The 13797-nt window shown below is 51.9% G+C and overlaps 1 protein-coding gene across 2 annotated transcripts in view; it reads left to right on the top strand.

Annotated features, from left to right (window-relative positions):
- Positions 1-13797, top strand: part of CRTAC1 (cartilage acidic protein 1) — a 153615-nt gene that overhangs the window by 126298 nt on the left and 13520 nt on the right. For both annotated transcript variants that reach the window (XM_061162328.1, XM_061162327.1), the window contains exons 7-11: positions 2416-2561; positions 5082-5218; positions 8692-8774; positions 9594-9694; positions 10266-10434. In XM_061162328.1, the coding sequence (XP_061018311.1) occupies positions 2416-2561; positions 5082-5218; positions 8692-8774; positions 9594-9694; positions 10266-10434 (636 nt within the window). The remainder of the gene's footprint in view (positions 1-2415; positions 2562-5081; positions 5219-8691; positions 8775-9593; positions 9695-10265; positions 10435-13797) is intronic.

Here is a 13797-nt window from a genome sequence, read left to right as displayed (position 1 = left end):
GTCTGTGAAGCCTTTCCAGCCTCCCTACGTGCTGCCTGGCCGAGACTGCACCCCCCTCCTCTGTGTTCCCACTGCCCTTGCGGGTACCACTCACTCAGGCTCCTACACCACTATAACCATCTGTCTGTGTCTACAAGGACTGGGACACATAATAAAAGCTTGTGGACGTAATCAGTCTGCCCTTCAACTACTTCTCCCCACCTGGTACCTCCCCCCACTCGCCTTGCCCAGGAATGGGAGGTTTGATTTCTCCTCCTCTCGGCAGTATAGAGACAAGCTCCAGTCTCCAGGAGAAGAGGTGAGCGGGGATGTAGACACATAGATCAAAGGTCCTACAAGCTCCAGCTAGTGCTGACAGCTAGCATCCAATCCCTGAGCAGGTACCAATCCATTCTCTGTGACTTAACTGCCCTTCCAGCGCTCTGCTCCAGAGTTCCCATTTTGAACACCCCACCAACGCATCCTTGCAGCCGATCAGCTCCCCTTGTCTCCTTCTCCGGGCAAAGCTAAAGGTGGAGGCAGCTCCCCGGCCTGTCTTCCTACCCAGCTCACCTGCTGTACACTCCGGCAGCAAATTTTCTCATTGCTGAGAAATCATAAATGAAGGGGAGGTGGTGGTGGAGTAAACCGAGAGGACTTGATAAGGTGTTAAAGAGATGGAAGCAGAGGTGAACGAACAAGTTGGAGTGGGGGAAGGTATCAGGCGGGAAGAGGGAGGAAAGGTGCTAGGCCCGTAATTGAAAGTCAGAGTGATTGCAGGGGTTTAACAAGACATGTCAAGAGGGCATTCATCACCCAAACAGATGCTGCTGTGAAGTGCAGCCTGGCACCGGTTATTCCCGTGAAAGGGAACCAACTCCTTGTCAAGGTGCCTCGTAGATAGGAGAGAAATGGGGCAACGCAGAAGGCCACCAACATTAGAGCTGGGACATTTTATGGAGAATTAATGAGATATTAATCCTAGAGGTTGGGGGTTGCCCCCATTCTTTTGCAAGCCCTCTTTCTCAAGCCTGGGTCTCCCTGCCTCTTCTGCCCGACCCCCACCCATTCTCCAAATCCTTCCCTCCCCCAAGAGGGTGATCAGCCCCTAAGGCTCCCAGGGCAGATCCCACCTTGCCTTCTCCTGGCCCGCATCTCAGATCTCCATGTTCACAGCTGGCAAGAGCTACCTGGGTCCTGGGTCCGTGATCCCCATCCCCCATCATACTATCATTTCACCTGCCAATGGCAGTTTGTCCTCCAGAAGACTCAGCATGGGTGTTTAGAGCTGGCCTCTCCTGCCTCTCAGCTATGCACTTGGCTTGAGGGATCGTGTCTGCCAGGGGCAGCCAGGCGGTCAGGCCACCCCTCTGGGCAAAGCCACTCTCTGTCCTCCCCGAGGATCAGCTCAGTCCCACTGGCCCCTGGCAGATGCAGGCCCAGCGCAGACAGGTGACACTGGACACACAAGCTTCCCCCGCAGATCTCACAAGGCGAACTGTGGTTTTCTCAGTCACGGAGCAGTTATTTCCTCTGCTGTCACCCAAGTCCCCAATTGCCTTCTGTCAAATTATTTATGTCTCTTCATTCAGTAAGTATTTACAGAAAACTGCCAGATCACCACAGACACTGAGATAGATGCTATGGAAACACAGATGAACAAGAAGACAGACCCTGACCTCATGGAGCAGAAGGTCTAGTAGAAAAACTGGACCCTGCAATGGAACATAATTGCACCTGTGATCCGCACAACGGAGGAGAACGGGAGGCTGCTGGGATGAATAGCAGGGTGGGTGGGAGGGGCTGTTTTTATGGGAGTGATCAGGGAAGGCTTTCCTGAGGAGGTGACATTATAGCTGAGAGCAGAAGAGAAACAAGGAGCCAGGCAACCATGAGCTGGGGAAAGAGCATTCTAGGAGAAGAGACCAGCTGGAGCAAAGGCCCAGAAGCTGAAAAGAGCTTGGTTCATTTGAGGAATGAAAGGAATCCTGTATGACTGGTGCTTGTGAGGAAGGCGAGATAAAGACAGATAAGGTGGGCAGGAATTTGAACTTGACTCAAGAGCACTGGAGAATCATTGAGATTTAAGCAAAAGAGTGATGATCAACTCAATGTATCCCCAAGTCAGGGGTGTCTGGGGAAGGCTTTAAGTCCTCCAGGATCTCCACAAGTCTCCTTCCCCAAAGTCATGCTACCCCAAAACCAAGTTAAAAGTAGTACTTTCAGGGCAAAGGCATCCTGAAAACAAGTCTCTGGTTCTCTCTGCAACAAGACGGCTTCCCTGCTTCTACCCTTGTGGAGGAATCAGGACACAATGAGGTTCATCCTCCCTGGTTGTTCTCCACGCCCCCCCCACCACCACCCCCGACCCCCGACAAGGCGAGTGTCTGTGGAACCTACAGGGCTGCCCCTGAGGGCTCCTGCCTTTCCTCCTAGGTGTGGACGACCCCCACCAGCACGGGCGTGGAGTCGCCCTGGCGGACTTCAACCGTGATGGCAAAGTGGACATAGTCTATGGCAACTGGAACGGCCCCCACCGCCTCTACCTGCAGATGAGCGCCCATGGGAAGGTCCGCTTTCGGGTAAGAAGGGGCCTCTCCCCCACTTCCCCACCCTCTATCCGCCCGTGACTCCCACCAGGGTGAGCAGGCTCTGCAGAGCCTGGGGGCAGGGTGGCCACAGCGAAGGTGACATCTGGCCAGCCGGGGCTGCTATGCTGTCCATAGTGTCCAGAGCATGATCATTAACAGAGGAGAGAGAGCAGCCCCCAAGGTGGGTCAGGGCAAAGGCCCCATGAGAGGGGTTTCGTTGTCTGAATTGGGAGCGCTTCTCCCATAGCCTGGGCCTGAGCATTTCAAATTGAGGCTCAGGCCAAGGGTACAGTGGTAGTGAGGTCAGTGTAGGTTGAGGTCACAGAGCTCCCAACAGCTGCCCCCTCTGGCCAAACAGCAGGTGGTGGGCAAGGTGTTGTCAGACCCCTCTCTGTGCCCCCTCTCTGAGCTATCAATGGTCTGTGATGCCGAGAATTCCTCAGAAAGACTGTTCGGTGGCAGGAAGGGAAGTGCCACCAGGCTAATGAGCTTGAGATTGGGCCTTTCTCAGAGAAGGTGATGCAGGGCATGGGACGGTTAGAGATGCTCTCCAGAAGTCAGGATGGCTCTGGAGGTATGTAGTATTGCCAAAAGCCCCCAAGGGAGCAAGAAACTTGATGGTCCCAGAGAAGTCTCCAGGGACCTTCTCTCTGAGGGGCCACCACAAGCCCCCTCTCTGAAGGTAGCCACCTCAGCGTGTTCAGGTCCAGCCGCTTTCTCCCTACAGAGGCGTGAGACCCAGGCTGTCTGGGTGGGGAGGAGGGACACCCTGAACTTGGGACAGCTGATCCTAGGATCCTGGGTGATTTTCATCTCTGTTCAGCTTTTTATTCTAACTCAGTTCTCAACCAGGGGTGATTTTGTCCCCACCCCAGGACATTTGATGATGTCCAGGGACATTATCAGTTGTCACAGGTGGGATCGGGTGCTACTGGCATCTCACGTGCAGAGGACTGGGTGCTGCTAAACATCCTATGAGGCACCTGAGAGTCTGCAACAAAGAGTGATCCAGCCCCAAATGTCAACCAACCCTCTCGACAGCCCAGCCCAGAGCTCACAGGAGCAATAACAATAATAATAATAGAGGCCCCATTTATCAAGTGCCTTCTGTGTGCCAGGAGCTGTGCTAAGCATCTTACATACATTATCTTGGAAGCCCAGGCATCCAGCTGGGGCAACCCCAAGGGGCCTATGTAGGTTTCCATTTTTACAGAATCGACAGAATAATAACAACTTCAAGGTCCTGAAGTCTCTTTGTTACCAGCTCTCATGACCCTGTTCAGCCCACCCTCGACAGCTGGCCAGGCTCTCAATCAGCCTCGTGACTGTATTGATTGGGACAGCCTCCCTCCCTGGGCAACCCAGAGCAAGCAGCTCGTTCCTGCCACCAGGGGAGAGGGCCTGAAGTAGGAGGCCTGGAGCCAAGGGGCAGGGGGCCACCCCAAGAAGCCCCCATGTGCCCTTCCCAGTTCACCCCACATGGGCCCTGGGATTTAGACAGGTTCCTAAGTCTTTAAGTGACAAACCCACCTGGAATGGATATTCTGTTCAGAAAAAAAAAGGTCTCCTGACACAGCTCTTCTTCTATTTAAAAGTCCCATACATGGGACCCTTTGCCAGGTCCACCAAGGCCCTGTCAGCACTTCGAGGTCCCTGCTGGGCTATCCTGGGTCTGGGGTCTCCTCATGAGCCCTGGGCAGAGGTATCTGATACTGCAAGTCCCAAAGTGGATGTCTCAAGGAAAAAAAAAAAAATCAAAAGACTCCAAGAATAAAGGTAATAGAGGCAGCAATACCCAGCTGAAGGCCACTTCTGCCGCTTTCCATGAGGCTGACTGCAGGGGAGAGGCCAGGACAGACCCCTCGGGATTCATCTTGAGCCCACTCTGCCAAGCTCTTTACATGCAGTCCTCACAGCCTGAGCAGCTATTACTTATCCCCGTGTTACTAAGGAGGAAGGTGAGATCTGAGGGGTTAAGTAACTTGCCTGAGATCACACAGCAAGTCAGCAAAGAGGCCTGGATTCAATGCACAGGACTTCCTAGGTTCCACCCAGCCTGTGCCTCTGGCTGTGGAAGAGGACGGGCACGTACTAGAAAGGGCCTAGCATCTAGAGTCAGAGCCTGGCAGTGGCCCTGCTCATTAGCTACAACAATGGGTAATTTCCTTCCTCTCCAGGACTCAGTTACCTTGCCTGTGAAATGGGAATGCTCATGTCAGCCCTGCCTCAAGTGACCGATGGGAGGGCCACGTGTGGTCCTGACCAGGGAACAGCAAGGCACTTCCCTGGTGTGAATATGGACTGTTCCTCTTACCTCCTTGTCTCCTACAAGCAGCCTGGGGTTCATGTGGTCCTAAACACAGCACCCTGGGGCCCTTACAAGAAAGATGATAGAGGATGTGCTAGCTTGGGTTTTTATCTTTGCACACAAACAGGCACGCACACACAGGGGTGGTGGAAGTTGGCCTCTGACCCACTCTGCCCACTGACCTGCAGCCCTCTCTCCCCCAGGACATCGCCTCGCCCAAGTTCTCCATGCCCTCCCCTGTCCGCACAGTCATCGCCGCTGACTTTGACAATGACCAGGAGCTGGAGGTCTTCTTCAACAACTTCGCCCACCGCAGCTCCTCAGCCAACCGCCTCTTCCGGTAGATGCTTCAGCCGAGCTTGTGGCTACTCACCCTTCGCAGTGGGGTCAGGGAGGAAGGTTTAGGACTCAGAAGAGGAGCTCCAAAGGGAGGGAGGATGCAGGTCCCCCGAAGAAGGAGCTTAGAAGAGGGAAGGACAGGAATTGAGTAAGAAGTTGAGAGACTGGATGGAGAATCCCAGGCAGGAAACTGGCTCCCTGCTGTTAGCAGAGGGTGGAAATGGGGGGGGGAGGGTGGACCTGGGCAAAGTGTATACAGAAGCCAGGTTCCACTCTACCATCCAAAGGGGTCCCAAGCCAAATCTCTTTGGGTACACCTGGATGAAGCCAAGACAGGTGTATTGACTACAGGACTTCTCAGAACCTTAACATGACCGTGAGTATCTTACGCTCTGAGAGGTGGATGGAGTATTCCAAATAGATTTGACCACAGGGCCCTGCCTTCAGAGATTCTGCTTTTGGGATTGGTGCTCTGCAAAATATCCTTTGGGAAATGTTGGATGAGACAATTAGTGGTGGACAAGAGTGGACGCATCTGAGCATTGCATGTAAGGAGGAGGGGTTAGATTTTCCAAGGCAGCACTTCTCTAATTGGAGCCCAGAGACCACTGGTATCAGAACCACCTGGAGTGCGTATTTAAAATACAGAATCCCTAGGCCAGCCCAGATCTCCCAGGTCTGAATCTCCAGGGTTGAGGCCCAGACATCTGTCTTTTTAACGCATATGCTAGGCATGAGGTGATTCTTAGCACATTGAGGTTGGAGAGCTGCTGTTGGGGAACAAACCTCAGGACCCATGTGGCCTGAGATGGCCTGAAACATGCTAATGGGCCTCAGGACCAGGTGGGGAGAGGAGGGTGGCCCAGGGCCTTGGATGCAGGAAATGGGCCACATTATCTGCTCAGTTCCCCAAGACCCCACCCCCTCCCCCAGGAGGGCCCCCGACTATTAATAAAAGGCAAGGGCTGTGACTAAGCGTGTTTTAAAATATAATTATTAACAAAGCATCAATCCCGACCGGCTGTAATCACCCCCCGAAGGCCCCAGATTTACTAATTAGGTGCCTCGCAAAAAGCTTATTCACAACTTCCAGATTAATTGCGGAAGATCAATTGCTCATTAACAGAGACACTGCTTTCCTTCTCTGGTTAATAAAGTGTCCCTCACCAGGTCCCCTGAGCACCAGAGAGTGTCTGTGACCTGAGAACCCAGGCCGTCTCCCCTGCCCGCATGGCCTCCATCAAAGCCCCAGCCTCCCTCTGGCCATCCCGAGGGCAGGCTGGCCCAGGCTGTCCACAGACATGGTCACCACATGGTCACCCCACCACATGGTCACCCCGTGGGTCAGTGTGTCCACCTCCATGCAGCAGCAGGAAAGCCACTTCCCAGATACGTAGTTGTGCCCCGAGTCCCTGTGGCAGGTGGCTGGGGCCACCACTCAGCTGGCAACTCTGGAAGTTGAGCCCCCGCCTACCCCACACCAAGCGGGCTTTTCACCTATTGCTGAAATGAACGTGGTGGGCTCCTTGTAGGAGTCCCTGGAGATGCAAAACCTCGCTGGGCTTGAGTCCACGAGCCCTTCATTGATGCCTGGGAAACCAGGGAGCTCATCGCCCACACCAGGGGCTAAGCAAGCATGCAGGGCCCCTGTTAATAATGGCAGGGCCACGGGCAGGAGCGAGGACTCTCCCCGGCCAGGCGGGATGTATGTAGTGGCACCACTTACACCCCTGATGTGCTGATCTGTCCCCGTGGCTCCGCCCCTGCACATTCCCGCCCCTTAGCTGCCATTCTGTGCCCAGTTCCACAGAGCACGCTGTTGAAAATGCAATTCTGGCCACACCCGTCTTCCACTTAAACCCCTTAGAAGCCCCCACCACCACGACCTTCTCTTTGACACATCCCGTAGACTGGCTTTGTCCCCAGCCTTGTCATTCTCCATTTCCCCGTTTACACATCAGGGCCAGACACCCTGAGCTTCCTTCAGTTCTGGGCTGGGCCGGGCCTGGACTCTCGGGCTGCCCACACCCTCTGCCCCTCTTTCTCTTCTGAGTGACATGGACATCACTCTGGTTTCAGCTCTGTTGATCCTTCCTCAGAGAAGCCTGCCCTGGTTGCCCAAATCTGGGTGAGTTTGCCCAGCTCTGCAAACTTCTGGGCTTTCTCCCCGAGGAACCCTTAACTGCATTGTCACCTGAACCCCAGGGTGTCTCTGCCCAGTGGTGACAGAGGTTACAGGACACAAATGGCCAAAGGGACCGTGGGTGCTAGCAGGCTGAGGCATGCACACCTGCAGTAGGCATGCACACTGCCAGGCATGCTGCTCACTGGCCAGGCTGCACACGGGGTTGTACTCAGTGCAGTTGCCGTGTGTGGACAGAGGACACGTCCCAGGTACGTACGTGCTGTAGCCTACACCCACCCTGCAGTTCTGCCAGCCCCCTCTGCCATCCAGCCCCCAGAAGCTCCAGCTCAGGGAACCCTGGCCTCCTGCTTAAAGAAACCACTGGCTACAGCACAGCCCTCTGGTGACCCTGTGATTTGAGCAACAAGCCCCACCTGCAATGTGTGGGGAGAGCGATATAGATCCCTCCTGGTCCTTCCCTGACCCTGACCCCAAAACTGCTCCACACAGCCAGGGCAGAGCACCCAAGGCCGCAAGACCCTAACGAGGGAGAAAAATTGGAGAGGAGGCTCAAGGCCATCGTCAGCATTCAGCTCAAAGTGCAAGAGTGGCACTTTCACAGTGAACTTGTCTTCAGCAAATGTTACCACGATTCAGAGTGCAAAATAGAACCCCAGCAACCCAAAGGGACCCTTCCCTCCCTTTTGCCTCCAAAATTCCTCCATGCAGGCCACAGACATGCACTTGGAGCTTCCTGAGAACCAGGCACTGTTAGATGCTGCAGGAGATGCAAAGAAGAAGAATACATGGTCCCAGCCTGCAAAGAACTCAGTCTAACTGAGGAGATAAGATACATTCATGCAGAGCTTCAACCTGAGGCAGAAAGTGATAGAGGCCAGGAAAGTGACAGAGGCAGAGCAGGAAGGCACTGCTTCTAGCCAGACAATCAGGGAGGGCATGGAGGAGGTGGCATTGGGGTGGGGTGGGACCCTGCGCAGCATCCAGAACTCGAAAACCCAGGGCCACGTGAAGGAAAGTGAAGGTCAGTAGAAGGTAGCTGCGTCCCTGCCCCTTCTGCATCCATCACCTGCCCTTCCCCAGGCTGTCTATAATTCATCCATTAGAGAAGGAAAAATCAATATTTACCAACATAAATTAAAACCCGGGAAAGGCACAGCCAGGGTGTAGACAGGGTCTGTGAGCAGAGTAGCTCTGTCGGTGTGCAGGTAGCGGGGTCTCGGGGTGCTCAGAGCATGGAAAATGGACTTAGTGGACTCCCAGGTCCAGAGGGCCCACTGGGGCTTTGCCAGGTGTGGTCTTCTGTGAACTACCTGTCTCCTCTCCTGCAGCGTCATCCGCAGGGAGCACGGTGACCCCCTCATCGAGGAGCTCAACCCTGGCGATGCCTTGGAGCCTGAAGGCCGGGGCACAGGTGAGGACACCTGAGGGCTCCAGCCTGCTCTCCCCCAGCTCAGTGCTGCCCTTAGCAGGGATGATGCAGCCAGCCCCATAGCTGGGCTTGTCCTGTCCCCACCCACCCTGAAGGCTGAGATCCCCGGGGCAGGGGCAAGGAGGGGCCTGGGAGTGCCAGGCCGGAAGCAGAGGAGGGAAATGTCCATTCTCCCAGCCCCAGGGCTGTGGGGTCACAGGCGTGGGGAGCCATGGGCAGTAGTGTCTCTGCTGATGCTGTGCCGGGAGGGGAAGGAAAGGAGAGGCTGGGGGTCCTGCAGTCTGACACCTCCTGGCATTCAGGCTGGTGGCAGAGAAAGCACTGGATCAGGAGGCCTAAGACCTGGCCCTGCCATTGCCATTGTCTTGGAGAAGGTGCTCCATCTTCTTGGTCTTGTTCTCCACACCCATGAAATGGGGATAACTGCATGTGCCTTCTTCATGTCTCTGGGTTGTGGTGAGGACAAAAAGGAGACCAGTATATGCAAACACATGGTAGATTGATAAAAACTGTGCACGTGTCTATATTATGTATAACAGACCAGACAGAAGCCCTCAGCGTCCAAGTTGTTTGCACCCACACTCTCCTTGCAAAAGTCCAGGGGAAGGAAAGGGACCCCGGCCCGATTTCCACAAATTCCTATCACGAGCTTTTATTAGGAGAGGAACTTCATGGTCCAGCCTTCATGCCCCAGCGCTGTGCTCTCTCCTTCACACTCGGGGCGTGGACTGGCCCAGGTCCGGAGCCCTCCCCCTGTTGGTCTCCTGGCCAATGGCCAGACTGAAATCTGTGCTGTTGCAGGGGGCGTGGTGACTGACTTCGATGGAGACGGGATGCTGGACCTCATCTTGTCCCACGGAGAGTCCATGGCTCAGCCGCTGTCTGTCTTCCGGGGAAATCAGGTGTGCCTGGACCTGGGGACCCTCAGAGCAGTGCCTGGCATGCTCCCCTGGGCCTGGGACAAACAGAGGAACAGAACAGAGGAGCCCGGGGTGCTTGTTTGACCGGAATGGCAGGAAACGGACATCCCAGGGAGGAAGCATATGAGGTCCCAGACAGTAAGCGCCCGAGAAGGGCTGCCTCTCAGAGAAGTCTTCTGCCCCTCTCCAAAAACTCTTTTCCCTGAGCCTATTTTCAGGAAGATCCCCTGGAGAAGGAAACGGCACCCCACTCCAGTATTCTTGCCTGGGAAATCCCATGGACAGAGGAGCCTGGCAGGCTACAGTCCACAGAGTCGCAAAGAGACAGACACGACTGAGTGACTAAACAATAAGACACCAAATTGGCTTTCCCTGCTCTTCTGCAGAGCTGCTCCTGGCAAGCTTCAATCAGTCAGTCCGCCTTGTTCACCCTCCCTGCCTGGCTCCCCCCTCCTCTCTTTCCTCTGCCCCTTCTCTTCTCCCCTTCTTCCTCCTCTCTGATCCTTCCACCCGCCCGGCTGATGCCCAGACCTGCGTTCCTCCCCCGCTACAGGGCTTCAGCAACAACTGGCTGAGGGTGGTGCCACGAACCCGCTTTGGGGCCTTCGCCAGGGGTGCCAAGGTCGTGCTCTACACCAAGAAGAGCGGGGCGCACCTGAGGATCATCGATGGGGGCTCAGGCTACCTGTGCGAGATGGAGCCCGTGGCTCACTTTGGCTTGGGTGAGTCAGGGCGCAGGGGTGGCGGGGGTGGTGCTGGTTAGGGAGTGCTGTGGGCTCTTGTCAGGGCAGTGGGATGCAGGGCTCTGTAGAGCCCCCTGAAATGCAGGGCTCACAGCCTGAGCATCTTTCAGGTACCACTAGCTACTGGAGGCCACCCTGCTTTGAGATGAACCTGAACTCAGAATGGAGGCTCTTTATGCTCCACTTCTTGCTGGGGTCCCCATCCTAGTGCCTCTGATGAAGCAGTTCACCCTGGGGTCAGAGTATTTAATTCATTTGTTCAAGGCTATGGCCTTGTTCTTCAAACAATGGCTACACCAAACCTGTCCACACCAGCTGCTTCCCCGGATGCCTGGGTGTTGGTTCAGCAATTAAAGTGTCTCAGCAAACCCTGGGTGCCTTCTCTTAGCTAAAAGGCTTGGGAGAAGCATGGCGGTGATGCCATCCCCAAGAAGGTAAAAATAGGTTCTTGACTGGGAGAGGGGGATTGAAAAATCTTCTACTCTTTTATGTATGTATATATATGTATGTATGGGATCCCCAGGCAGCTCAGTGGTAAGGAATCTGACTGCCAGTACAAGAGACACAGGAGACATGGGTTCAATCCCTGGGCCAGGAAGATGCCCTGAAGAAGGAAATGGCAACTCACTCCAGTATTCTTGCCTGGAGAATCCCATGGACAGAAGAGCCTGGCGGGCTACAGTCCATGAGGTCACAAGGAGTCAGAAACAACTGAGCAACTGAGCACTCACACATATAAGTATATATAAATATGTATAGTATATCTGTGTGTATACATATATATATAACATAAACGGATATGCAGTATACCTGTGGTATTAATAAAATATCACTATACCTCTATTAGTATAGCTAAAGTAACAAAAGTGACAATGCCAAATGCTGGCAAGGATGTGGAGAAGCTGGATCTCTCATTCACTGCTAGTACATCTACTCTGGAAAATAGTTTGGCAGTTTCTTTTAAGACAAAAAAAAAAAAACTATACTGTACAACTACTATGAAAGTTGCTCAGTCTACAAGACCTAGCAGTTGCACTGCTGGGCATTTATCTCATGTAAATGAAAACTTATGTCCACATAAAAATCTATGCATGATTGTTCATAGTAACTTTGTCTCTAATAGCCCAAACTGGAAACAGCCTCAATGTCCATCCGTGGGTTAATGGGTTAACAAGCTGCCGTCCATCCACACCATGGAATATTGAAAAGTGAAAGTCACTCAATCGTGTCCCCATGGACTTTACAGGCCAGAATACTGGAGTGGGTAGCCACTCCCTTCTCCAGGGGATCTTCCCAACCCAGGGATCGAACCCAGGTCTCCCATATTGCAGGTGGATTCTTTACCAGCTAAGTCACTGGGGAAGCTTACTCAGCAGTAAAAAGGAATGAACCATTGATACATGCAACAATTTGGATAGCTCTCATGTGTATTATGATGAGTGGTGGTGGGGTGGGGGATGGTGAAGTCAGTCTCAGAAAGTCACATACTATTGATTCCATTTATATAATAGTCTCAAAATGACAAAATTATAGAGATGGAAAATAGATCAGTAGTTGCTGGGGGTTAGAAATGGTGAAAGGGGGAGGAGTGGGTATGACTTTAAAGGGAGAACCCCAAGGAGGTGATGGAGCAGTTCTGTGTTTTGATCGTGGTGGGAGCTGCACAATTCAATGGGTGATAAAGAACAGAGAACTTATACACACACATTGTGCCAATGTCAACTTCCTGGTTTTGATGTTGTATTATAGTTACATAAGGTATATGTAACATTAGGTATATGTGGGCAACTAGATGAAAGGCATACAGAACCACTCTGTACTATCTTTTACAACTTCGTGTGAATCAATAATTCATCAAAATAAAGCATTTTTAAAGAAATGCACTAAGGAAGGGAATTAGGGGGGAAAAGTTGTAAAAGGTCTTCTTGGGGAAGAAGCACAATAATGGAAAAAGTGTCGAGAAACATTACGGGGTGGGGGATGGGGGCAACAGTGTCTTTACTAAAACACAACGATTAAGGAAAATATTTAAGGAACGTCCCTTGGCAGTCCAGAGTTAAGAGTCTGTGCTTCCCATGCAGGAGGTGCAGGTTCAATCCCTGGCTGAGGAACTAAGATCCCATATGCCATGTGGCATGGACAAAAATGGAAAATAAAATAAGTATTAAAAAAAAAAAAAGAAAGGAAACCATTTGAGTCAAATATACCTAGGTTCAAAATCAGATACCCTCCCCCTTATGTTAGCACCTCATGATATTAACATAAAAAGAGTAGGCAATACGGTCTCAAATTAACAAATATATATGTGTATGTTAATATTATATATACATCATATGAGCATAGAAAAAAGCTAAAAGAAAATGCAAAAAGTGTGAACAGTGGTTCTCCTTGAGTGGCTGGATCCATGTGGTAATTCTTTCTTGTTCTAGGTGTGGTGACATTTTACTCTTATTATTTCACTTCATCCTTATGATTACCCTTTGATATGGGCATGATTTATCCCCATTTTACAAATGGGAAACCTGAGGATCAGAACCGTTAAACATTCCCCAGTCACATAAATGGCAGAGCTGAGATTCAAACCCAGACCTAACTGGGCAGGTGATTTTTATTTTCTTCCATACTTTGTCTTCAGTATTTTGGGCTTCCCTGGTGGCTCAGACGGTAAGGAATCTGCCTGCAATAAAGGAGACTCAGATTCAGTTCCTGGGTCAGGAAGATCCCCTGGAGAAGGGAATGGCTACCCACTCCATATTGTTGCATGGAGAATTCCATGGACAGAGGAGCCTGGCAGGCTACAACCCATGGGGTTGTAGAGTTGGACACGACTGAGTGACTAACACTTCATTTCACTTTCATATTTTGTGTATGTGTGTATGTGTTTTCCAATTTTTATAGGCAACACATAATATTTATGTCATCTGAAAAAGAAGCATAAATTTTTAGGGGACCCGGGGCCTGGTTATATGAGCATTTTCTCAGGCTATTTCACCCTGGGTGGGTCAACCGGGTATTGGAAGTCTATCACTTTTAAGGCAGCCATTTACTATGCTGGCCCTAATGGTACAAGATGACTTTTATTTTATTTTTAAATATGTATCTATTTATTTATTTGGCTGCATCAGGTCTTAGTTGCTACATGCAAGATCTCATTCCCCAACCAGGGATTGAACCTGGTCTCCCTACACAGAACACAGAGTTCCAGCCACTGGACCACCAGGAAAGTTCTAAGATGACTTTTAAATACATAGTCCTCTCTTACAATATAGTAGTAGTCAACATTAATCAAGTGTTTAGTGTATGCCTGACACTGGTCTAAATGCTTTACCTAAGATACCTTAT

The sequence above is a fragment of the Dama dama genome, chromosome 15, assembly GCF_033118175.1.
Source record: "Dama dama isolate Ldn47 chromosome 15, ASM3311817v1, whole genome shotgun sequence".
Classification (NCBI taxonomy): domain Eukaryota; kingdom Metazoa; phylum Chordata; class Mammalia; order Artiodactyla; family Cervidae; genus Dama; species Dama dama.
The sequence above is the reverse complement of the archived record's forward strand: the minus strand, read 5'-3'. Positions and strand labels throughout refer to the sequence as shown.